The 26,441-nt window shown below is 41.8% G+C and overlaps 1 protein-coding gene across 1 annotated transcript in view; it reads right to left on the bottom strand.

Annotated features, from left to right (window-relative positions):
* Positions 1–26,441, bottom strand: part of SHROOM2 (shroom family member 2) — a 116,446-nt gene that overhangs the window by 49,318 nt on the left and 40,687 nt on the right. Inside the window, exon 2 of the mRNA XM_054163255.1 lies at positions 17,394–17,545. Coding sequence (XP_054019230.1) covers positions 17,394–17,545 — 152 coding nt within the window. The remainder of the gene's footprint in view (positions 1–17,393; positions 17,546–26,441) is intronic.

Genomic DNA, 26,441 nt, shown 5'->3' with positions numbered 1-26,441 from the left:
CTGTTGAACCCATGTTAGTAGTGGCAGCATAGAAATGCAGAGGAAAATATGACCTTGATGATACATTATGTGGTGAAGCTGCTCACAAAAAGGAATAGCTAAAGCAGATGCACTGCAGGAATGGTATTTAACAACATAAATAGTTAGAACAATGCTGCAGGTCTCCACTACCAACAATGGAGTCCTTTTTAGTCAGAAAAACATCGAAGTAAGAAATAGAATCAATACATTAGGCCTACAAAAAGTCTTTTTCCTCATCTATTTAAGAGATTACACTTGTTAAATATTCAGTATTGCTTCTCAACCTATCATCACACCATTAGGATTCTCAAGTCACCTTCCAAATAAATACTGGCCATTCACACAGCATGCAGGACTCATTTGTTCCAGCTTAGCCATAACCGAGACAACAGATGAGTGCACTACTTCAGAAAAAATGACAGTATTTTCCACACTTATGAAGAAATGAATAAGCTTTTTATGCAGAAGCCATTCCTGAAGGCATCTTGGTCTCAGAAGGACAAGAGGGATTAGAAAGAAAAAAGATTAAAGGGGGTAAAACAGGGGGAAAAAAGCCCCACACCCACAAACTCCCCTTCTGGACTACATACACAAGTGTATGTAAAAATGCATAGTATTTTCACCAAGTGTGACATTTGGTGATAGCAATGCAACTGTAAATCACTGTGATATATGGCATTAGTTTTATTGCTGTAATAACTATTTTCAGATTAAAAGAGACATTAGAGTTTGGCACATTACAGAGCTCATAATATGGGCATGAGATCTCAGCTGCCTTAACGTGTTGGAAGCCCAAGGCATAAGGCAGTTATAGTTGCACAATCATCATCTGAGGTTACCTCTCCCCCTCCTTACCTCAGCTCAAGTTTCAGCTGTTCTATTCCAAGCTGCATTCCCTTCTTCATCTCCAACTGATGACTGCAGCAGTACAATTTAAAATATTCATCTAAGATTCCTCCATTGGCAAAGGAAGGGTATTTTCCTGCAATTTCTTGGAGCATGACCTCCCTCTCCACCTACACCTGTGTTAACCAAGACCCAATTTTTCCAACATGCTGTGTAGAGACTCTTCCTTGAAATAGAGGGGATCTGCACAGGCAGGTATAACACAATGTCAGTGCAGTCACTGCTGTCAACTAGAACTCCTACAAGCCTGTAGGGCTGCAGATCTCTGTCCTACCCTGAGAAAGGCCAGGCCATCACCCTTAATTCCTAGAAGAAAGACAGGGACTGCAGCAAGCCAAGTGAAAGAACGTGGCTTTACATCCTTGCTTCATCTCCTGATATTTTATTCTCTCAGACACAGAGCTGGACCACAACTGCAGTCCTCTTTGCTACAAGACAGTGCTGATAAGGACACAGCAGTTAAGCAAGACCACAGAACCAAGAATGGACAAGAATAACCTTTCTTCCCCTGTACTGTCTCTCTTATGGGGGTATCTGGGTCATTCACAGACAGTGCTGCTCTCGCACAAGGACCAGCAGCTGTGCTTTGCCCCTGCACACAGTACCGTACCTACAAGATACAGCCTTGTTCCTCTCTCTGGTCCTGCCCAAGCCTTCCTCCCTCCATCACACACACGGAAACAGGGAAGTGTGTCTGAATCCTGAAACCAGAGGGTGTAATTTCTTCACTCCTCTCAGTAGCATGAGACCCAGAAATGCAGACAAACTCTGACATTGACAAAAAGGCAATGCAGTAAATGGAAGTATATCGAAGTGGCAATACCTCTGCCAAAGATTTACCCATAACACCCACCTTACCTCCTGCCCCAGACAAACAGCAGTGGCCAAGCCCCACACTACACCTGCAGCTTGGGCCTTAGGCAGGAGCTCCCAGAGCTGCCTGCTCAAGCCACTGGTGCAGGTGAGGAACCCAATGCAGTCCAGCCACTGCATCAACAAACTCAAGTCTTCAGTAAATTTATGCTGATCAAAGAAAATAAAACCTTGCTTAATGTATGAACTGCAACAATGCTGTTTTCCTTCGTGTGGATGCCCTGCAAACATGTGCCTCATTTTGAGCAGATTTATGGCAGCCTTAAAACACTGAAAACCACTTCAGACTGGGAAGTTCAAAAATGACCAGACAACTCTGACTTCTGCAATTCCCAGAGCAGAGCTGATTTTGTTTAGTGGATAATATTCTTGCAGGCTTTTATTTTGCAGAAACTGAATGTGCCAAGACAAGCACCCAATTTAACATCATTAAACTTGAAAGCTGGATTCAGTCACTTCATAGCAAAATAAAAGCTGCTTTCCAAAGACTGAAACTAGAATCACTTCACATCAATAACAACACAAATCTTCAATAGACCATTCCTCTTCCAGCCCGCCTCACACCACCCTTTCAGATCTCAATCTTTAGTCACTCTAATTATCACCACAGGTAGTTTTACAGGAGTCAATCTAGCAAAAATAAAGAAGAAAACCTGCAAGCTGAAACATGTGCTTGGATACAAAGAAGTCAATTCAGAAACCACCTCAATGTTTTCCAAGGTCAGATCAGTTACAATCGATGACAAAAATGGGGGGGCTGGGGGAAAGCTCTAGCTAATATTCATAGTTACTTTTGCTGCTAAAGCTTGTGCACTAAAAAGCTGCAGGGGCTATCAGCATCCCTCTGAAGTGACTGAACAGATTAATGACTTAATTGGTCTGTACACTCTTCCCACATAAACCAAGGTATGGATCCAGATGCAAGGTATCTCTGGACGGTCTCACGACCAGTAACAATGATATATTCGCGTGCAAGTTGTACCCCTATGACTATTTTTAAACCCAAACCAGCAAATATGTCTGCCTCACACTGAATACTCCTCTATCTGCATTATATGAACTAGATTTCACCTTTTTCAGCTGGAAAACAAAACTGGTTTGTAACACTGATGGTAGGGTGGCACAGCTCTCTTCAGGGAAGTTTAAACAGCCTCGAAGAACAGAGGGTGTCTTTTATCTACTGGAAAAGGCCACTGAAAGATACACCCTGAATACTACATATGGGCTCCAAGTGATTAATGAAAGTCTAATATTTTATAGCTTTACTCAAAGTTCAGTGAGGTCAGCAGAAACATGTGATGCATTTTCTGTGCCAGCACTCTGCTGTGTATTATTATGCTTTATTATAAACCAACAGTAATCTTCACAAATTCATCGCAGCTCTTCTGTGATCCAGGCCCACAAATATAATGGGCAGCCTCTGTCTGAGCAGCTCACAGTGGGGGGAAGATCCATTAGCTTCACTAGATTAAGGATTTCTCTAATGGAGCTAGCTGCTCTGTCTGGTCTCCACTAAGTAGATAGAGGCAGAAACATCCAGCACCCCACCTTCACAGCATATGTTCTTGACGTGCAGGACGCAGCAACTGCCTGACAGTGAGAAAAAAAGAAATCCTACTCTGCCAAATGTATCACTTGATACCCTCCCTGCCTTCCCAAAACTACATGGGACAAATGTATTTTTTTTCCTCTTTGCTCACTACTTCATATTCCTCTCCTTCCTAAAGAGAAATCCCATAATCTCTTCTTTATATTTACATGGAGGAACAAACACACACCTCTGCTCTCACACATTTATCAGTACGCTCATTTCCTCTTGCACTGTTCTGTAAAAACTCCTTTGCATCCTTGTGTAACCACTGTGTATATCAGCAAACTGCTCACTGCCGGGAAAACCTTTCCCATTAAATGTATTTTCACACCAGTAAAAGCTCAAGACTGAAAAACTCTCAGGACTTTGTATTTTCAAGAGTCACTAACAGACTGACTTTGCAAGTTATTTGTCCCATGTACATACATATACTGGGATGAAGAGTCTGGCCCAAGAAAACCATTTGAAGACCTCTTAGAAGGTAAGAACTGAAAATTACTCCAGTGTACAGCCTTTCTGGGAGGTTAGTGGTTTTGCTCAGCCACATAAATCATGCTGAAGTTGGGTCTGCACGAGAAACAGGAGACAAATTGGCAAGCAGACCACAAAACAGTCTTCAAGAAATCTCCTCCCCTCTGTCACACCTGCAGACTCCACTTGCACAAGACTATTGCAAAATTGTGATCAGACACATTGGAGACAGTCCTGTGTTGCTTCCCCTCACCCAATCACAGACAAGTTAATTAAGATACAAAAAGCCACGAGAAAGGCACCCTGACCACTTGCTTATCCCTACGATGGGATGTAGGGGGCTGATCAGGTGCTGGTGTCATGTGTCCTAGCCAGCTCAGCAGGAGCCTCCCCAGACCCGCATGGCCCTAGGTACCTACCCAGGCACTACACTGGGCAGCACCTTATCCCCAAGACCCCTTCCTCAAGGCCCAAGCATGGATCCTGGCTGGTGGACAAGCAATGGGGCCCCAGCTTCAGTTTGGGACACCACACACAGGGTGCCAGTGGCACCCCTTGTTCACAGCAAAGCAGGCGACGCTGGTGGAGCAGACCACGGGACACTGAAGCCCTCTGCAAGCGCCTGTCCCCCTCCTGCACTAATCCTTGCCACTGTGCCAGCTTAGGGGGATATAATTAGACTCACAAAGGAGCCTTGTTACTGCTCCCTGCTAAGAAGCCGTAGCAGTTTTGATTAGTCATACCAGCAGCTCCACCCACCCACTCTGGTGAGCACTACCTGTGGAGCTCAGCGTGGAAGGGCTGAGCAGAGCTCAAAAAATGAAACCAGAGGACTGTTCCTGGAGAAGGAAGAGGGAAGAAGGATTTTAACCTTTAATTTGAAGTGCTGTTTAACATGGCAGATGGAAAATACACTGAGATTATTATGCTGCTGAAGTGGTTTTGTTTTGTTTTGGGTTTTTTGGTTGTTTGTGGTTTCTGTTGTTGATGGTGGTGGTGGGCTTCGTTTGGGGTTCTTTGGTGGTTGTTTTTGTTTTGGGTGGTTGGGGGGTGGTTGTTGTTTTGTTTCTGTCCAGTGATTCTTTTCTTTCCTTCTGCAGTCTTCTAAGAAAATATCTGGGTGGATCAACCAGGCTGGGGCACTGCATTTTAATAAAGTTAATGTCACCTGTCGGTGACAAGGAGCAAAAGCTAAAAGAAAAGCTCCAGAACAACTGGAGAGTTACAGAGATTTTTCCTATACATTAAACCCCAAGCAGTATTCTCAGGGAGCAGCACGTTCCTCAAGAGAGAAAGCCTGCAATATCCCTAGAAATAAACCACCTCAGTTCTCAGAAAGGCACTGGAAATTATCACCTGTGTGGCAAAGTGGCAGGTACAGCCTTTCATCCCCCAGGGAGACTGGTGCTACAAGTTCTGGGGAATTCTTTCACAGGACAATTTATTTTTATTATCTTTTCAAAAACTAAGCTTTCTTCCATAGTCACACCACTGGTCTGCTGCTGCTGACCATCATTACACCCAGGAATAGAAAGGATACAGCAAGAGGCTGCACAGTTTAGTTGGAAAGAAAATGAGAAAGATTAGTTCTGCTGTATCCTTAAGGATCAACCCAGGCCACATCCCTGGAGGTGTTTAAGCCCAGGCTGGATGAGGCTCTGGCCAGCCTGATCTAGTGTGGGGTGTCCCTGCCCATGGCAGGAGGGTTGGAACTAGATGATCCTTGTGGTCCCTTCCAACCCTGACTGATACTATGATGCTATGAATAAGAAACTTTCTTCTTGTATACTGGCCCATGTGCTGACATCAGTTTTTCCACTAGGTTCACTAACCCATCACACTAAACACACAGTGACTATACATTTTTATTGGTTCTGTGCTGTACCACAGCATAGTGACTGCTACAAGAAGTTGAGTGCACCACAGCATCCTTATCAACAGACTGACTCACATCCTGTGTATGAAAAATGAATGTATTTTCACAGGCCAAAGGAAGATGCACTTATATTTGCAAAGGAAATGCTGGAAGTACTGTGGATTATACAGAAACCCTTGAACTTTAGCAGGCAGGAGGAGGCTGGCAAAAGGGCAAGAACTGATCTTATTTTATGCAGGCATACTTTGATTTTAAGCAGAAATCTACTTAAGACATCATGTGGCAGAATTGTACAGCTGCAGAGTCCAGTAGCTCTGCTGTGTGAACTTGCTGGAAGCTAGAGGGCATATGGCTAAAACTTTCCCACCCAGACCGCAATGTCCAAGCACTTTATAGTGAGAGCATTGATTTCTCACAGATGCTGAAGTAATGAGGTAGTCTGAGATGTTCAAGCTAATATAATGAACTAGTCCTAATAAAGGTAAGCCAGACTAATCCCTTGCTCTCCAGCATTACCATGCATGCATGTGTGTGCACGTGCACCTTCGGTTCAGAGACTGACTCTCGTCTGATGGCTCGCTTTCACTAACATGGCTCCTGGAGGTCTGAAAACCACAGCGTTACTGTTACATGAACCAGGATGCAAAGTCCAGCTGACAAATATTATTCTGTACTTGGGAATTATTTGGCAAGACAGGGAAATAAAATCAAGTGGACAAAAGAACGTTTTTCCTGACTTTCCAGCAGCAAGTCCATCTTCACTCTACATAACGAAAGAATAAATTGCATAGTATCAGTACTGTTGAGCCCACTGTCTGAAAAAAGCATTAAAATTACATTGGAACAGGGGTAAAACAAAAAGAAAAAGAGGGGGGATGAGGAAAGAAAAGTTTAAATAAAAAATCAAAATCACAGCATTGTTAGGGTTGGAAGGGCTCTCCAGGATTATCCAGTTCCATCCCCCCAGCCATGCTCAGCCACACCCTCCACTGAAGCAAGTTGCCCAGAGCCACATCCAGCCTGGCCTTAAAAACTTCCAGGGATGAGGCTTCCGCCACCTCCCTGGGCAACCTGTTCCAGTGTCTCACCACCCTCATGGGGAAGAATTTCTTCCTCACATCCAATCTGAATCTACCCATTTCTAGTTTTGTTCCATTGCCCCCAGTCCTATCACTCCCTGACACCCTCAAAAGTCCCTCCCCAGCTTTCTTGTAGCCCCCTTCAGATACTGGAAGGCCACAGTAAAGTGTCCTCAGAGCCTACTCTTCTCCAGACTGAATAGCCTCAACCCTCTCAGTCATCCTGGACATGTTCCAGCACATCCATATCTGTCTTGTAATAGGGGTTCCTTAGAGAAAAGGAAAACTTGCACTTCAAAATACAGTTGACTGATATGATTTTTAATTTGGCCTTGAAGAGCTTTTTTTGCAGTCGTAATCTGCAATTAGATGCTGATGAGCTGCCCTCCTAGACTGCAGCTGATACAGCAGAATGAAAGGTAAGCATGACATTGGATTTATAATCACAATGGCATCAAGTCCATGTAGTACTGAACAGCTTTTCATTAGTAACTGCTCTTTTAAGAAAAAGAGGAAACTCTGTTCCTAATTCAACAGAACCCTCTTCATGCCACGATTTGAGCTTCCAGAAGGCATTGCTGAAAAATAAAACACCAGCTAAGAGCTTTGTATTACAAAACAGAAAGGCCTATGAGCTTTCCCCTCCTATCTTCTCCTTTCCCATCCTTGGAATCAGAAAGCAGTGATTCAGGGTATAAAAGCTTTCACCAGGAACACACATCTCAGTTTAACTGGGAAAGGTTTTCCAGACTAATTTTGCATTCTTTCAACCAAAGTTGTGGTGAGTAACCTGCTCATAACCAGGAGCAGTGCCACACAAAAAGCAGTACCTGGGATCAAGCCTGTTGCCAAAGGGGCGGTCCCACTCTCTCTTGATGCTCTGGGAAGCGCATTTGGGGTGCTTTTCTCTAGACTAACCTTCCTGTATCATCACAATGTATATCACCACAATTCATTTAGGCATTATTATCCAAAAGGGACTACTGTGTGTTCCAGGGCAGAAACTTCTACATTTTATACCTATTTTTGAAATGAATTTTCAGTCATTTACTAAAGCCAGCCACAAGAGAGCACTACCAGCAAAGGATTCCAGCACGGAGAAACTACAGGCTCAAAGCTACTCAGATTTTTCAACAATTAAGTAAAAAGCTAAAACAAACAATCAAAAACCAAATAAAATCCATGGTGGTCAGGCAGTCTTATTTGCACATTTAAAAGAAGACTTCAAACATGTAATTGGTGTAGCTGTGATCTTCAGAGGTCAGAAGAGAGTCTGAATGTCTCGGTGTTAGACTTTGAGACACGTTCATTGTTGCCTTTGTTTTCAGAGGGAGATTATTCAGCAGTTTGGGGATTTTAGGACCTTTAAAATGACTCACTCTGGGTGAGACATGAAATGTATAGGCTGCTTTCAGATTTTTCTCTCCTTCCTCTTTTGAATGATTGTATCTCACTGAAACTCGATGCAATGGGCTAAAACATCAAAACTGTGTTTTCAGCCTCACTAATTTGTTTTGATCTCTATGCACTGAATATCTGAACCTTGTGTGCTCCCTTCTTTCTTACCTTCCCAAGAAAAGTGCTGACAATTCTAATAACACCAGCAGCAGCCAGCCTATCTTTCTGGAAGCAGCAAACTGAACTGCAGCATTTTTCCCATGCAAAACAAGGAGTTCCTGTTTTTACATTTTCAGCTTTCCATGCTTTGCGTTTCAGTATCTTATCATAAAAGGAAGAGAATCCCAAAAGACATCCCTAAAAAAACCCTGACCTAGACTTTGGAAAAAAAAAAAATACTACCAACAACAAAACCCAAACACAACCAACCCCCCCAAAAACAACAAACAAAGCCAAACCAACCAAAACCTCATGTGCTTAACTTACACACTTCTGGGGGGAGGAAGGGACTCTATAAGATAGAAAAGAAGTAACCTATTAACACCCAGAACTCTTAGAATCACAAATCAAACTAGTAGGTGTCTCCCAAACCCCTAAAGCTTTAGCAAAGGAGCATATCCTATCTTAAATGCCTATTGCCACCTGCCAAAATCCACACAAAGATGTACACCATCACTTTTTGCCTTGCTCTCCACCACAGCAAGACCTGCACAGTCTGTACCATCGCTCTTCACTTTCTCCTCCCGCGTCTCAGGAAAACCAGTTGGTCTGACCTCCCATCTGCCTGTGTCTGAGAATGGAGGAAACAGCAATGCCACTCTAGAGGGTGCCTCTTTTGAAAGAGGCCATGCTGGAAGAAGCATTTGTTGGAGAACAGCAGGCCAGCTCCCTTCCTAGCCCACAAAGTAGTAAGTTACATTTTATATTAAAATAAAGAGACCTGCAGAACTCTCTGCTTTGGTCTGTGAAAACAAATAAACACAAATTACCAAGTGCTGGAGCCCTTACAGAGTTCAGTCATTAACTTGAGCAAATCAGGATTTCACCATCACAGTTTGCTCCAGTTTTCCTTGTACCTCTGCCCATCTGTACAGGCTTGAGCAGGACAGAACAGCAATTTCATTTATAAATAAGATATGCACTGTCGACAATGAGGTATGAAGTTGCATGAGGTATGACATCATCAATCTTCCTGCCTGCTAAATTCACAACAAACTCCCATGATAAAGCATTCACATTCTGGAACTGTTTTTCCTTGCTCTGCCTTGGGGAACCAGACAGGCACATCTGGATGTTTAAGATAAAAGTGTTGATCTTGGGATGTATGGTGTACTATGTAAACAACACAAATATTTCTTCCTCATCCTGATTTTGTACATATTCTGTTACCTTTTGATAGTTAGATAGGCATTAAACTCTTGATATCATTCTCTTACCTCAATTTTTGTGACAATTTATCAGAAATCTTCTAAAGGATAATTAAACTCTTTTTTTTTTTTTCCGAGTATTTATCATCTGAAAGCATCTAAAATGCTTCAAATATTGTAAAACCAGTGATAAATGGTGGCTCCAGCAGGTTTTACTTTCAAGTATTTTGGAAATTCTCATGCTATGCAGGTACAGCACTAAAAAAGTTCACCTTTAATACAAAAAAGCTTTTATTCACCAGCAGTGTGGGAAAATGCAGCCTCTGACAGGGCAAATGCCAACAGCAGCAGCAAGTGTCAATAGACACAGGAAAGTTTAAACTGTCTCACTGTGGCTGAAGCAAAGGATCAGGAACAGGAAGGAAAGCAGCCTTTGGACACACTTCCCCATCACCTCCTTTGCCTAGGACAGTTAGCAAGCACAGCAGCAGGCAGCTCCCTACAGCAGCCCAGCATGCTGCCTTCAGCAAGAAGGAACTTGCCATGTCCTTGGAGCACACAGCTGTTCTTGCATTGCTTGCAGCCAGAAACAACCTGGCCTCCTAGCCACTTACCACAATGAGCTTACTGGTTCAATCACTGTCCCAAATGAATTGAGTTTCCTCAGAAACCATGTTCCAAATACTGGTGTTTCTGCAAAGGTGTTGCACTCCCACATCAATTTTAGCTGTGACTTACTTAACCATGTCCAAAGTGACCCAAAAATGGGACTGAGGAAAGAAGAGCTCCATCAGACCCAGGGCATTTCAGGAGATGGCCCAGCCTTAGTTCACCTCATTACTGGTTAAAACACTACAGCCACATGATGCAAATTACTGAGCCTCCACAACGAACAAAGTCAGAAGCCAAGATGCTGGAAATTTTATTTGGCAGAAATATTTTGCTTTGACATGTCTTAGGCCAGATAGATTTCTGCACATGACTATCCCCTAGAGTGCTTTCTTCCCCATCACATGCCATGCCTGGTTTGGTGGCCCACTGGCCAGCAAGGCTGCTCCATGAGCCAGACCAAAGAACTGCCTCTGATTTCAACTGCAACTCAGCAGAAATTTCCCCAAACCCCATCTTTTGTCACTGTCCTTCCTTTGCACTCAGCATGAAGCTGGACTAAAAGCTGGCCATATAGCTTTGCAGTGTGGTAGGTAGCTCTGTCTCTGTGCCAGACTTTGTTTTGCCAGGTGATCCAGTATTATGCAGATTCAGCAGCAATGACCATCAAATAATGGGTTTCTTGTGCAAGAGATAAGATGCAAATTTGTTCAGTTACTCAGTAACTAAAACTGCAACCCTCTTGCATTCCTACCCTTCTTTCAAGTGGTTATTATTTCTGGAGTTAAGGATTGGATTCAGGAACTGCTTTAAAATCTTGACACTGAAACATTTAGTAAGTGTCTCAAGCTTTCAATCTCGGCAATCATTCAATCTTCAGGAGATGAAATATGCAACCTAAAAGTACCCCAAGGAGGACTGGAACACAGCGCCACACAAGCATTGTCGCTGCTCTCCTGAAGCTGCACACGTGCATGTGGAAGTTCCTGACTGGCGTTTAAGAAACCCAACGCTCAAACAATTCAGTATTTCCCAATGCACACAACAGATACAGAAGCATGCCCTACAAAGAAGATTCCTGACAGAAAACATTATTTATTTGGCCTTGAATGGAGGAGGTTACAATTCTTTTTCAGACTCCTGAGAGATCCACAGTATCACTGAACACGTGCACACAGAATCTGTGCATCAAGTGAAAGTACTATGTGAAATGAGTAAGTCTTTAGATCCCCACATTTTAGAAGGCTCACCTGTTTCTCCCTCTCACCCGAGGGGCTACATATTACAGTTTCCACCACTGACATTGAAATGCAACCGGAGAAAGCAGCTGAAAGGATAACTCCAAGGTAGCGTGTGGTAAAACGCTATGGTTAAATCCTGTAAGCACTTGCATGCTTTTGCATCATCGGTCATGTGAGTGCTCTCACTAAATTGGATGAGACTACTCATGCTCAAAATTAACCATTTTGACAAGTGCTTGCAGGACTGGAAAAGAAAAAAACACCACCATAGAAACCACTCATGACTCACAGGTTGTTACTCTTTGCTGCATATTCCATTCCACAGAAAAGCAACACTTCCCATTTTTGGTACTTTCCCCACAAACTGAATAGCATTGCCACAAGCAACCTTCTGAGTAAGTGTATTCAAATTATAGAGGATTCCTTTCACCTACAAGGAAATGTATTGTGCTCTTCCTAGAACTCCAAACCTTGCCCTAACAGAGCTAACTCAGCAAAAACATGGAGACTACTATATTTTTTACTTCATTTATTATTCAAGCTTCATGGGATGGATGTTTTACATAGAGAAATAAAGATAGATTTCTTTATATATAAAGAAATAAATTATGAAAGCCACCACAAGATGAAAGCATGTCACTCACAACACAGGTATCAAGAGAGTCCTGACAGTTCAAGATGAACATCCAAAACCACAAGACAACAATTTGCTCTTTGAAACAGTCAACTGGAGAAACTGAACTTTCACCTCAAGTGTCCATTATACATCAGCATGACTCAGCTCATATTAACATGAGCAAGAAATAGAGAAAAGAGTTTTGTAGGTGTGCAGTGTGCCAAAGAGACACCTGGCATGGGAAACTCCGAACACCTGGGTGGTACTTGCAGGGTCATCATAGTGAAGGGAGCAGCATTCACACTGTTAACATGTTGGTTAAGTGATTGCACTGACACTTAGGCAACCAGGGGATAGGGCCCTCATTAGGACTCTTCCAAGGCACAATTTGCTGAAAATAAAAGGTGCAAAGGTGCTCCTCCTTTTGTCACACCCATCCCTTTGAGCACCAGATCACTCAACTGAAGGAGGAGAAGCAGCACAGTGGAGGGCTGCCCAGGGCTGGATTTGCCATGGACAATGCATGAGGCATACCCGAGCAGGAGGTGAACTCCATGCCAGCTGGCCTCCTCTGTGGAACCCAATGGAGGAGCACGCATGGAGTGGCTTATTTTGCAGATGCTCCATTAAACACTCACTTCACAGAAAGATCCTGCTGGGATAAGAAACCCTGACTCCAGAAGCAATTAAATAAAATTTAATGGCAAAATAGATTTTGCTTCTATTCAGCAAGTGCATTTGGCTTATTGAGCGGTGTTTAAACATAACTGTGGACTCAGTAAGAATAATACTTGCCTAAAATCTGCAAAATTATCTACATTTTCCTACTTGTTTCCTAGACTATTTTGGCATCTATAAAACTGGAACTATCAAGTGACCAAACACAGACAAGAGGCAGAACTCAGGGCTCCATCCATGTAATTGTACAAAGTACACAAATTTCTCATCTTCCCAACTCATCTCTCAAACTGATACTGCCTGGTTTTAAAGAGTACTCCTGCAGAGACAAGGAACTACAAACTGAACAGCTAGCTGCTCCACAAATCCTAAATGGGCAAGACTAGATCCCTTTGGATCCCACTACAGAAAGGTCACTGCTGCTGTTGAGCACATTTGTGCTCAGAACAGGACAAAGTTTCAGTGATCTCCCATCTGAACACTACAAATGACTGTCAGATTTTTATTCCTATTTCTGCTCAGGTCTTTTGAGGCCATACTGTACAATCTCAGAGCCTTCAGGCCATGCATTAAAAACTCTTTTTCTGCTGTGCTTCAATTAAATGGCTCTCTGTTTTCACAAAGTGCCATGGAAATTAAGATTACCCTAACTTTCCATGTTTACAGTTCACACATCATGATATTATCTTCCCATATCAGGAGTTGGCACAGTAAATTCCAACATTCAGACTAGCTTCTGGTGGCAAGTGCTCTAACTCTCTTTTCCTCTCCTGTAGCAAGGGACTCATCAGCGCTGCAAAACCCATACATTTTGGCCACATGAAGGAACCAATGAAATACAGAAAGCAAAAGAAAACCCAGGATTATATTTAATACCTATTCAATAACTAGAAGGCAATCTAAGTTAGAAGTGTATGCAGAGCAGTTAAATTACACATAACACAGTAATTACTTCAGTATCAACACTCAGAGCAATTTTAGGTGTGTATATATAAACACACAGCTTTTCCAAAGCAAAAGAAATTCATATATAATTCCTGTAAGAAATGTCCTAAGCACAGTGTCCTAAGGAAGGAGACTACTTAAGAAGCAAACTAGTACTACAGTGATGAACTGGCACATAATTAAGATGTGTTGTTTTGACTAATCCACTGAGAAAAACAACACTAAGCCTCCCGAGTCCTCTTTAAATCCAAGACCAAAAGTACACCACACCTGTTCAACCATCAATATATGTAAGCTAAACATCATGTTTGTTGCTGAGCCAGATGAAGTCCTGATTTGGCTTAGACCACAATAATCCAAAGTTTCCACAAAATACAGCAAAACACATCTTCATGGCCAACAAATCTGTTTTATTTGGTACTACAGGCACTTTCATTTGGAGACCAATGTTGCTTTACCTATGCAAGTCAAGCATCAGATACTTCATATACAGCATGCAAAAACAATTTTGTGGAAGCCAGCTACGACCACTGACCACTACCAGGCCCCCAAGAAACCCTCATCTGTCATAATTATTGTGAACAAAACATGTAACTCCCTATGGCAAAATTTTTTCTCTTGGTTGTAGGTACATTAGAGTTCAAAATGGAAAACGGTGTGCTCCCCAGACTACAGAAATACTTATATCAATGCAAGATCAGGATGTGGCATTACTGCATGGAGGAGTGACCCACATAGAAGAATTCCCTATGGACACATGTAGTGGCAAATAAAACCTGGCGTTTATTGACTGGTGGGTTTTTGTTTGTTGTTTTGGTTTATTTTTTTCTGTTGTGTTGGGGGTGTGCTTGTTTTTGGTTTGCTTTTGTGGTGTTGGGGGTTTTTGGGGGGGCATTCATTCTACTGACATGAATAATAGTTTTACTGAAAACTAAAGTTTAACACATGACAGCTTTAAAGAAGTTTGCTTTTCAGCCCTGGATCAGTGTAGAAATTGATATCACTAACACCCCTGAGGGAAAAAAAAGACTTCTTAACACAAAATGCAGATCTTCGCTTCCCAAGCTCACTGCCACAGATAGCAAGGACAAACATGACTACAGCAACAATTTATTTATTTTGTTAACCTTCAGAACTGAACTCCAAATTCAGTATTGAACTTCAAATCATTTGTCTATTTCATGTTTCACCCCCAGGGAATAAAATGCTAAATGAATACTATAGAGAAGCACCACAGTGCTAGACAAAGGACACAGGGCAAGCAGACAGAAATATGCTGAGTTACAGATCAATACTCATCTTGTATGTAATTCATGGAAAGGGAATTGTGAGACTATCCCAGGTCTCCCCAGAGAACAGTAAGTGTGAATCTAAAGAAGACTGAAAATAGTCTAAAAATGCTAAGGCAGCCATTTTAGGATTGCTGTAATTAAAGTGCAGACTGCCTCTGAAAAGTGTTGGTCTTGGTCAGCTGAAAACCTACTTCCCCAAGTAATTTTGCAGTCAGATCAGTTCCCTGATCCAATTCAGCCCAGACCTGCAGGAGTGCTCATGCAAAGACTAAACAACTGGTTTGCTTAAAGACTGCTTAAAGCACTTACTAAAAAAATAAATTTAAAATCAGGCTAAGATTTAGGGCAAACAAAACAAAAACAAAACTGTTGTTCACGCCACAGCTTCTGAAAGAAAGCACACAACATGGCCATTATAAAAACCTGCAGCATTTGAACTTGTAGCAGGAAAAGAAAAGTTACTTCAGTACACAAACAGCAGTACATGGGAACAAGCAGGCCAAGAATAAAATGAGACTGGATGTTAAAAGGTTTCTGATCGTCAAGGAACCAATGTCCTAAGGCAACTTTCCAAGAGAAAGAGCAAAGTTGAAAAACCACAGGCAAAACCCTTAGCTTTTTTTATTCAGCAAGTGTTATGAAATGGTGTCTAATATTATGTAGGCTTTTAAATTACCCAAAAGGCTACTGCCTCTTTTTGGGAGCTCTGGAAGTCTTAATGAATTTAAAAAGGTTTTGTCTAACAGCCGCCACCGTTTCAGCCTCTTGGCTAGAACAGCTACGTTGCTTTTGCCCCTCACACACATGCTAGGGATGAGAAAAAGACTGATGAGAAAGGACTGACAAAAATCCATCAGCTTTGCACCAAACTGCACACAGACATGCATAGCAATGGGGTTCTGTTGCCTGCAGAGAATGGTCTCAAATTCACAGCAGCAAATCCATGCTTTATTAGCTGCATGAAAGTACTTGTGAATGACAAGAACGGCATAGCTGCGTTTCTTACGAGAGTATTTCAGCATCAATCTTTCTGCCATTTCCAAAGATAGATCAGAATTCACAGATTGAGTAAGTTACTGTCATAAAACTGAAAAGCACTATGAAAGAGTGATCTTCCCACTTGGTCTGAAGCTTTTTGTAGTAATTAAGACTTGCTGTCTTGGCAGATTCTTCAATGTCTATAAAACTTCTCAACCCTGAAGTTCTCCCTTTCTGTAACAGAAACAGCTGATGTAACATCTACTAACAAAAGTGCTTTTACTGGAATAGCCAGTTCAAGTTGAAACTGCTGAAGATCAACATGACTTGTAATAGTTGTGAATGCATTTTATTTTGCATTTATTAGCTTTAGTGCTACAAAAAATTTTGTGACAGCTTCCAGAAGTACGTATTGGTGAGGACAAACTATCACCTGTCAAAGAGACTCAAGTTCCCATAATTCCACCTTTAAACAGAGACAACTCACCTTCTTATACTACAAAAGGTGAGAGACATGCTTTTTTAGCTCACATTGAGTCAGTCCTCATTTAACACAGCCTCAAACAGTGGTTGTGTTTATGGACTGCACTGTAATACCTGTCAAATCTCAGTTCTCAGCATTGTCTGTGCTGCAACAATATTTTTTTTTATTCTAACAGAGACACTCAAGTTTCTTACATGAAAGACTAGTTGGTGTAATTCAATAGATGTAATTAATAATCAGAAAGTTCTGACTCAGAGTAGGAAATTAATAAGAAAGATATTTGTCATTCCAAGTTCCTGGGTTAATTTTTTTTCAGCAGTTACAAGATTTAACAACTGATCACTTTTGTCAACACTATCTTGTGAAACTTATTTCTAATTCAGACTGGTAAAGAAGTGTGAACTTAAAAGCTGTAAGTCAAAATGACAAAACAGAAGTTTTCCACACTGAAAATATGTTCCATTTTGATAAACCGTTTCAGTTTTTCCCCTTCACCAGTAACTAACTGTCAATACTCTTTAGCCAAACCACATAAGAAATGCTTGAGACCTCAAATATTCCCACAAAGTGAGAAAATTATTTTCCAAAACCTTCCCATATAACTCACTCCTCACTGCCCAACTGGCCTGAACACCAAAGACATTAAGAAGCACTGCCTGTGTTGCCACACACAGGCAGGGACATAGGGCTGTCTGCAAAGGCTAGCTTCAGGCCCTGCACTTGAGTAGGATAGAAATGAGCAGTCACCACATCACAACGGGACTCACAGAATATATTACCTCAGTTTTTGCTCTGCTAACTCTCCCGTGTCTTCATCCATAAAGGGTCTGTGTTCAAGGGGGAGGTAACACTGCATAATGTGCACATTAATAACACTAAATGAGAGTAGTCATCTTGCCAATTTTAGTTGCCCAGTAGCTTATAGCCTGGACTGTGTTTGGTTTTCCAGCTGAACACCACAAGCTTACCTTTTTACTACAAGCTTCAGTGTCTTGTGTGAACCTTTCACCAGACAGATTGCTTCTTGTCGGAAGCCAGAGAGGCCCACATCATTGATACCAACAATTTCATCCCCAGCCAGTAGCTTGTCCACAGCTGCAGCTTTGCTCCCATCTTCAATCTGCAACAAAAGCATATCAAATGGTAGAATTATTGGGGTTAGATAGTGCCACTTTGAAAATAATGAGCTTTTAATATTTTCAAAGCTGTTCATACGATAATGAATACAATAATTAAGTGCTTAAACTAAATTTAAAAGACACATTCAAAACCCCCAGAAAGACAGAATAACGATACAGAGATAATTAGAATAGGAATTAAATGGAAGGGAAGAAGCCCCCTGGGAAAACTGTAGAGCTTGATGGAAATTTGAGAGTCAAAAGCATCTGTGATCTTGAGCTCCCTTCAATACTGTACAGGTAATCATACTTGCAAATAGGGCTTTGGGCAGACATCCTAAAATCTGGTTCTGTAAGGCGGCAACTAATGATATTAAACATACAGTTAGCAACGTGAACCACAGAGCCAACCTGAACACCTGGCATGCAATGAAACCCCAAAGTACTGCTCAACAAGCTGATCTACAAAATGAAGTGATTTACACAGAACCTTTAGGAAAGCACCTGAGAATTTACAATCCATACAGCTAGCTAACAGCTCTGGCTAGAAGAGGAGAGGATGGTCTGAGACGCAAGGACGAAAACCAATGCACCACACTGCTGAAAGACGCCGCACTACTAAGGGAAATTCACTGGAGGATTAATTTGTTGCCAAAGGCATCTCTCACATGCATTAAATTTTTACACAACTATTCATAACATGGCAAAACACACACAAGATAAACTATGGAGCCAGGTTTTGGCAATTCCCACCCCAACGAAGGGAAAAAACTCCAAACACCACACTACAAGTTACCCATTCTGAACATTAAAGTACATCTCAAAAGCTTGCTCATCCAGACTAGAAAGTACCAACAATTTAAACTGATTTCAAATCAGGATGATATGGATGCCATGAGGTTATACAGGGAGAGAATTAGAAAGGCCAAAGCCCAACTAGACCTTAATCTGGCTACTACCTCAAAAGGCAGTTAAGAAAACTTCCTGTATGTACAGTAGCAACCAAAGGAGGTAATCCTTTTGGATGCAGGGGGAAACAGTGATGAACACTGAGGAAAAGGCTGAGGTACTGAATATGCCTTGTTAGACCAATTGTTGTCCTATTGCCTAGCCTCCCGAGCTGGATGACAGGGATGGGGAACAGCATCAAATAATCCCCTAATCAAAGAGGTTCGTCACCTACTACACCACTCAGATACACACAGTCTCTGCAGCTGTATGGAATCCACCCAGTGGTACCAAGGGAGCTGGCAGAAGTGGTCACACCAAACCATTTTCAATCAATTACCTGCAGTTCTGGCTATCTAAAGAGGTCCAAGTTGCCTGGTAGTTAGCAAATGTGATGCCCAGCTACAAGAGGGGCTGGAAGGAGGATTAGGGGAACTGCTGGCCTGTCAGTCTGACCATAGTGCTGGGAAAGGTCACTGAGCAGATCACTTTGAGTACTATCATGCAACATGTACAGGATAAACAGGTGATCCGGCCCAGTCAGCATCGGTGTAAGACAGGCACATCCCGCTTGACAAACCTGATTGCCTTCTGTGACAAGGTGACCCACTTTGTGTGAGAGACTGTGGATCTTTTCTACTTAGACTTCAGTAAAGCTTTTGACATCATTTCCCCACTGCATCCTCCTTGAAAACTCTCTGCCCATGGCTTGGATAGGTGTACTCATCACTAGATAAAAACTGTTTGGATGGCCAGGTCCAGAAAGTTATACAAATAAACCCAGTTGCCAGACAGTTGCAATTGTATTCCCTAGGGCTCAGTACTGGAACCAGTTATCAGTGACCTGGATGAGTGCACCCTCTACAACTTTGTACATGACTACAAGTTGCATTGATCTGCTTGAGGGATTGAAGGCTCTACAGACAAATAGTGACAGGCTGGACTGACGGATGGAGGCCAGTTGTATGAGGCTCAACAAGGCTAAGTGCTGGGTTCTGCTCTTTGATCACAATAACCCCATGCAATCCTACAGGCTTGGAGAAGAGTGCTTGGAAAGCTGCCTGACAAAAAAAGACCCAGAGGTGTTGGTCAACAGCTGGCCAAATATAAGCCAGCAGTCTGCTCAGGTGGCCAAGGTCAACAGCATCCTGGCTTGCATTAGAAATAACATGGTCAGCAGGACTTAGGAATAGCAGCTGAAGTTTAGCCTGGAGAAAAGGCAGCTGAAGAGAGACTATCACTCTCTACAGCTACCTGAAAGGAAGTTATAGTGAGGCTGGTGTCAGTCTCTTCTCCCATGTAACAAGGGATAAAACAGAAGGAAATAGTCTCAAGTTACACCACAGGAGGTTTGGATTGCACATTTAGGAAGAAGTTCTTCACTAAAAGGTTGTCAACCCCTGAAACCAACGGCCAAGGGAAGTGGTAGAGACACCATCCATGGATGCATTTAAAAGACTTCTCAATGTGGTGCTTCAGGACATGGTTTAGAAGTGGAGTTGGCAGTGCTGGGTTAATATTTGGATTCAATGACCTTAAAGGTCTTTTCCAACCTAAATGATTCTAAATATAACTACAGGTGTTGAACACTTCACGCTTCAGGCACTTGACTTTCAGAGTTTTTTCCCCATCTCCTTTGCTGCCAGCCTAGCCTCTGGCTTCTGACCTGCATCAGCCCATGATCTATTTAATTTTATTACTCCTTCACTTGCTCACAATCCATATCCCACTTCTTGTAGATTTGGCACTTTATCTTCAAAGACTTTCATTTTTGTCCTCATTATATTTTGCATCAAATACAGTATCTCTGAATCCCACAGTATTAAATGCCAGGGACCCTAGAAAGAATAATTCCTTGTAATTGCCCCAGCTGCAGAAAGCATCATAAAGAACTGCCATCTTCTAAGACATCAAAATCCATGTGATAAATCCAGAGGAAACCTCACTTAAAGGTTTCTTAAGCTCACAGTACAGGTTTTAAGAGCACTCCAGCAACAAAAGTATACATTAAATGAGTTTTAAAAGAGCAATCTCTCTTGATGAAAGTACATTGGGATGACCTCATATACCACAGCAATCTCACTGCAGGCACATAAAACCTCTCTTTGTTTAAGTTCAGGATAAATGTTCTTTAAAATCTTCAAACCTGTAGATCTAAGCCAAAAAGAATATAATAACAAATGCTTAGTGTTATATCTCATTCTAAAATGCTCATTATTAATACTAATAAAGGAACTCTATTTCCAGAACTTATCTTAATAAAACCACAGAATTAAAGACAGAGCAAGTTTCTGTGTCCTGATGTATCTAGCTCTCAAGCAATGACTTGCCCTCTGGCCTGCTCATGTGTCTTCTGAACGTGAATTTACTAGAGTACCAAATTATCACTGCAAATCCTCAGTAAAGTAAAAAACATGGGAGCAAAAGTGGAAATTGCTTATATGCAAGGAAAGACTTCAGTTCAAGGTTGTCATGTACAGAGTGGCTGCTACACAAGGCACCCTGAAATACGGTAGAGCCAAGCAAGCGAGCAGGCAACCTGAAACTCAGGTATATCAAGCCTCCTAAGGCAACGAACTGCAAGTCTATCAAGTGTTCAGATGCATTTCCAGGTTGTTGCTAAAATTGCATTTGGAGATGTGAAACCGTAGGTTAGAAAAAACAGTGCAAAAGCATTAATGAAAGTCAAAGTTGAATCACTAGAACAGCAGGGAGAAGGGCAAGCAGAGGTAAAAAAAAAAGAGGGTGTGGGGAGCCGTGTGACACAGCAGCATCTGTTCAGGTTTCACATTCTCAACTCCAAAATGTAGATGCCAATCAGTTACAGCCCTCATGCCCTGAGCAAGGCATCTGTTGAATGATATGGGTGAGAAGCCCCTTAGCCCTGCCACCTGGGACTGAAAACCTCAACAGGGTCTCATAAAAATATTAAAAAAAAAAAAAGGGGGGGGGCGGAAATCTGTCTCCTAGGGTTTCAAGGAATGCTCATTGTTCTCAGTAAGCATGTTTGTTTTTTCTTCAGGCTGGCAATGCACTGAGGCAGGGAGTATTCAGTTACCCCCTCTGAGCTTTCATTTCAGCAGGGACGCTACACATTCCACACAGTGCAAGTTTCCCAAAGAGACTCTGGTTGTCCAAAACAACATTAATAACAACAACAGAATTAAAACAAAAAACTAAAAGTAAAGCTGAAGCCATTCTCAAGAAAACCAGAAGTGGCTTTCTTTAAAGATTTGGTCCTGGATCAACTGCAGTCAGGCAGAAAAAACCCCAAACCTACACATCCATGCACAGTTAAAGTTTGCCTGATCTGAACAAGCTTAAACATTTCACTCAGATCCCTGAATGGCTGTAGAAATGCATTTCCACTTGACCATTTGCCTTTGAGTGGAAGCCTGAAAATTAGCTGGACAAGAAGAATACAAATTCTTCAGTTACACTGAAAGTCCTTTAGTCATTACAACCAAAAAAAAAAAAAAAAAAGTAAGGCTTTGCACATATCTAAAGAAACACAGCCAAAAAGCCCACAAGGAAAGGACCTCTTCAAAAATATTACCCTAATAACCTACCTCCTCTGCTCAAACTTGGATGATGCCATTTCAGCTTCTCCTTCAGGTTTTCCCTTTTACTGTTTACTAGCTTTACTAGTTACTGTTTTGTAGAGGTGGTTTTTGTGGGTGGTGGTGGTTGTTGTTTTTAATTCACCTATTTAGAAACAGTCCATCTCAAACCACACACACACGAAGTATTAATCCCAGCCAAATTACATAAACATTATAGAACCAGCAGATACACTTGAAAATGTCACCTTTCTTTCATACCTTAAACACAAATCAGTTTCACTCATCTACAGAGTTAGCTGTGCTATTCTGTATTCAGGACTTGTCTAACTAGCATCAATTTCATCCTGATTCTTAGAAAATCTAGGTCAAGAGGTGAAAATAAAGCCCTGAATGTGCAGAGGGAGATTTTAGATGAAGTCTTTCAACAACAGTCAAGAAGAAATCTGACTCAGTCACTGTCAGCAGGAAGATGCGACTGGATGCAACCCTGAGTGTGTAACACCTCTGCTCAGTGTGAAGTACTTGCAGAAACTGAACACCCATGAAGTATGCATCTCAACATTTTTATAGCAATACCAGGAAACAAAAGATACAAGAAAAAACATCTACACCTTATTTTCTTACAAATAACTGACATAAGCCTTCAAACACCCCCCCACCCCCCACCCCCCCCGGTATAGTTATACTGCCTATCTTGGATGAGTAGAGTTCTAGAAATGCCCTGAAACCCTGCTTTCAATAGATATGAAAAAAGTACCTTTCTTACTATGATAAATTAACAAGAGTAAACACCATGACTTCCTATCCTTAGCAAGGATGTTATTACTACCCAAAAAAAAGTGTTTTCAAAAGGAGATGAAAAGGATGTTTGTTGACGAAAAGCATCTGTTTAGACAGGCTCGAACCCTGTCCCTGGTGACCTCTGCATAGCCAAAAGCAAAGGCAAACTTTGGGACTCTCCCAAATTTACTTTTCCTTATAAAATCTCATGCCAACAAAACAGAAAATTATGTAAGATGCTGACGTAGATAACAGGATTAAAAGTGTGGCTAAAACCCCAACATACCTGTAACACTGATATGTGACATTCCTCCCATAAAGAGCAGGACATGGGGGAAGAGCTGAGCTGCAGGGAGAAGTCTAACAGCTGGATGCACAAGCACATCCAAAGGGCATTTACAAGTCTGTTTCCACTGTTGGCAATACATGCAAGAGGGAGAATAACAGCCTGTATTTGCATCTTTTAAAGGATACAATGTTGATCCAGAGCACCACTTCTAGAATATGACCTCTTAACTTCTGTGTTTATCAGCTCTGACACTTTACTTACAATCCCCACATTCCTCTATAGGCACCTGTATAAACAAGCAGGAGACAGGTTGGGGAAATGCAGCGTGACAGTGACACAAGATCCAGTTTTGTTTACAGTGATGAGAGTTTCTTGTCCATGCTCTCTTTGGACAGGGTGGGAGATGGGATGGGAACCCAAACCCAGACACAAGCACAGGAAAACACAGCATCATTTATCAGCACTGTGCTATCGGTTGTGATAAGCAGTTTTCTCATAGTTCACTTCTCATACAGCCAAGAAATGATTCTGTGGATGTTTGCCTTAGGAGCATCTAATACAGATTGTTTTTCAGAAAACTAACAATCTTAGTAAGAGGTCTTTAAAACAAGGAAAATGTAGGAAGTGTTATTTTTTATCTGTACAGAATTAAAGCAGAAATGCCTTTACAGCTCAAGCCTGGCACATGCACAACTCTGAGGTATCAACTAAGATTAACAGAACTGACCCATCTCCAGCTCTATATTCTGCAGATGCCAATCCAAGCAGCAAAGGCTACATTCACCAGCAAGACACACAGGTCAAACTAAAGCAGGATAAAACTGCAACAGGACCAAACCAGTGCAAAGGATGTTCATACATAGAGCATCTTGCACAGGCATTCATGCACCAGAAGCTGGGCCAGGCTAACATGTTTGATTTTTTATTCTTTTACATCCTATCTCTCCCACTTCTGATTTAGGACTTGGACATTAAAGAGATGGTTGGAAAGCCATATGGCTGGGAAATAACCCTCTCCTCCTTTTAGAGATGGGCCCAACACAATGGAGGATATCTGCAGTAAAGCAAGGAATTCAACACAAACCTTCAAGTCACTGAAAGTTACCCGTAATGCCAAACCACCTCTACACACAGTGTGCCAAACCAACCAGCAAAAACCACCCAACATGACCTTTGGGGAACACCATACAAAGAGCTATAGACTCATTAGGGTTGGAAGGGACCTCAAGGATCATCCAGTTCCACCCCCCCTGCCAGGGGCAGGGACACCTCACACTAGGGTCAGGCTGATCACAGCCACATCCAGCCTGGCCTTAAAAAAACTCCAGGAATGAGACTTCCACCACCTCCCTGGGCAACCTGTGCCAGTGTCTCACCACCCTCATGGGGAAGAATTTCTTCCTAACATCCAATCTGACTCTACCCATTTCTAGTTTTATTCCATTCCCCCTAGTCCTATCATTACCTGACCCCCTAAAACATTCCTCCCCAGCTTTCCTGTAGCCCCCTTAAGATATTGGAAGGCCACAATAAGGTCTCTTTGGAGTCTTCTCTTCTCCAGACTGAATAGCCTCAACTCTCTCAGTCTGTCTCCATAGTGGTGACACTACCATAACACAGAACTTACCTTCTGCCTGGTATCACTTCACACCCCCAGTCACTGCCTGTACTTGCTCTTCCCTAATTTAGTCTATGGCAATTCACTTCCCTAAGAGCAGTTTGTTTCTTCCCTAAACAGGGCAGGCTTATGCTAACTGCCCCAGAATCTCTGAACAGAGAAAAAAACCCACTTTGGTCAGCTGCTCTTTCCAAGTGTCCTATATTGCAACATGCAGAAAGCAAGCTGGCAGGAGTGCTGCCTTCTGTCAACAGGTGGCTCTTAAAAATCAATTGGGAAGGATTTCTTTTTTAAAGGGCAGAGTTCAGTAATAGGACACAGTCTGCCACAGCCCTTTCTAACTGCTCCTTCTTCGGTGTATTTAAACACTTAGGTTATTTGCCCAGCAATATTTTTTCTTTCTTTTTTTTTTTTTTCTGTGTCTCCCCCCTTTTAAATAAATCAATCCTATTTTGAAAAGCTGTCACTTGGTACAGTTTTTGAAGTATTTATTGTGTCCACTCTGATGCTTTAAGGGCTCGGTGTCACTTCCACTAGAACAGGTCAATTTTTGTAGGGGATTTATTGCAGTTGTGAAAACTGACTGCAGGCTAAAATCAGAGTTACTGAAATCAGAAGTATTTTTAAAGTATGGAAGAACATCCATAATTTTCCTTTTCAAAAACAACACATACACAGCAGCTGATTAATACTTTATTACAATTACATTCAAAACAATACCTGCTATTCCCCTGTGAGAAGACATTTCAGGTTATAAATCACCAGTTACTACATCTAAAAGGATACTTTTGGTTTAGGGTATTTAAATCACAGGGTCGTTCAGGCTCTGCAAATCGAAGACCCAACTTTAAAAGTTAAAAATTGAACAAATCTTTGCCCCAAGAAAGTAGTAACAATTTCTAGATGAAAAGTATCAGGAAGAGAGACTTCTACATAGGTTTGTAGGTTTTAAAACCTGAACAACGTGTTTATATTTAAAGATTTTTGTTGCTGTTGTTTTAAATGATCCTGGTGTTTCAGCAACAGAAGTTGGAAACATTTCATCACTGCTGAACACTTCCACTAGAATGAAAAAAACACCCAAAAACTAAACCTCTGCCTTGAAAACAGAGATAATACATCAGGAAAGGAAAGGGGGCTGCTTAGTGTCAGGGATGGATTTTTTGCTATTAGTACCTAGGCTTGGCTAGACACATTTGAAAGCTTCTAAATAAGTAAATAATTACTTGTGTCCCAACTCAGAATTTTCTATGTTAAGAGTCTCTCCAGGGCAGCACAAGTCTGGCAAGGAAACTTCCTAGCCTTTAAGCCAGCAAACATGCAAAAGCAAAGCAAAAGTGGGACCGTATTACCTGGAGTAACCAAAAAGTCCAGGACAAGAATGAAGAAGATAGATCTAGAAGCAGAGGCAGTAGAAGCAGCCTGTTGGTGGTGCTGATCTTAAACCTGAAGAACCATAGTTCCACTCCTTCCTCACACCTACGTAACACATGCAAAGCATAGCTCAAGCTTTGATTTTTTTTTGCCTTAGCACCTCATCAACATCTAGACACCCTCCCAGCCAAGAGTTCAGGTTTGCATTTTACAGAAGCTAAAGGAACCCAACCCAGAGGAACCCATTGAATTCACAGATATCTTATGCTGTCCCTAAACATATCTTACTTTTTTTTCTTTTTGTTCCAATGTAAGGTAATCTGCAT

Source organism: Dryobates pubescens, chromosome 8 (genome assembly GCF_014839835.1).
Source record: "Dryobates pubescens isolate bDryPub1 chromosome 8, bDryPub1.pri, whole genome shotgun sequence".
Classification (NCBI taxonomy): domain Eukaryota; kingdom Metazoa; phylum Chordata; class Aves; order Piciformes; family Picidae; genus Dryobates; species Dryobates pubescens.
This window is presented reverse-complemented; position numbering and strand designations above follow the sequence as displayed.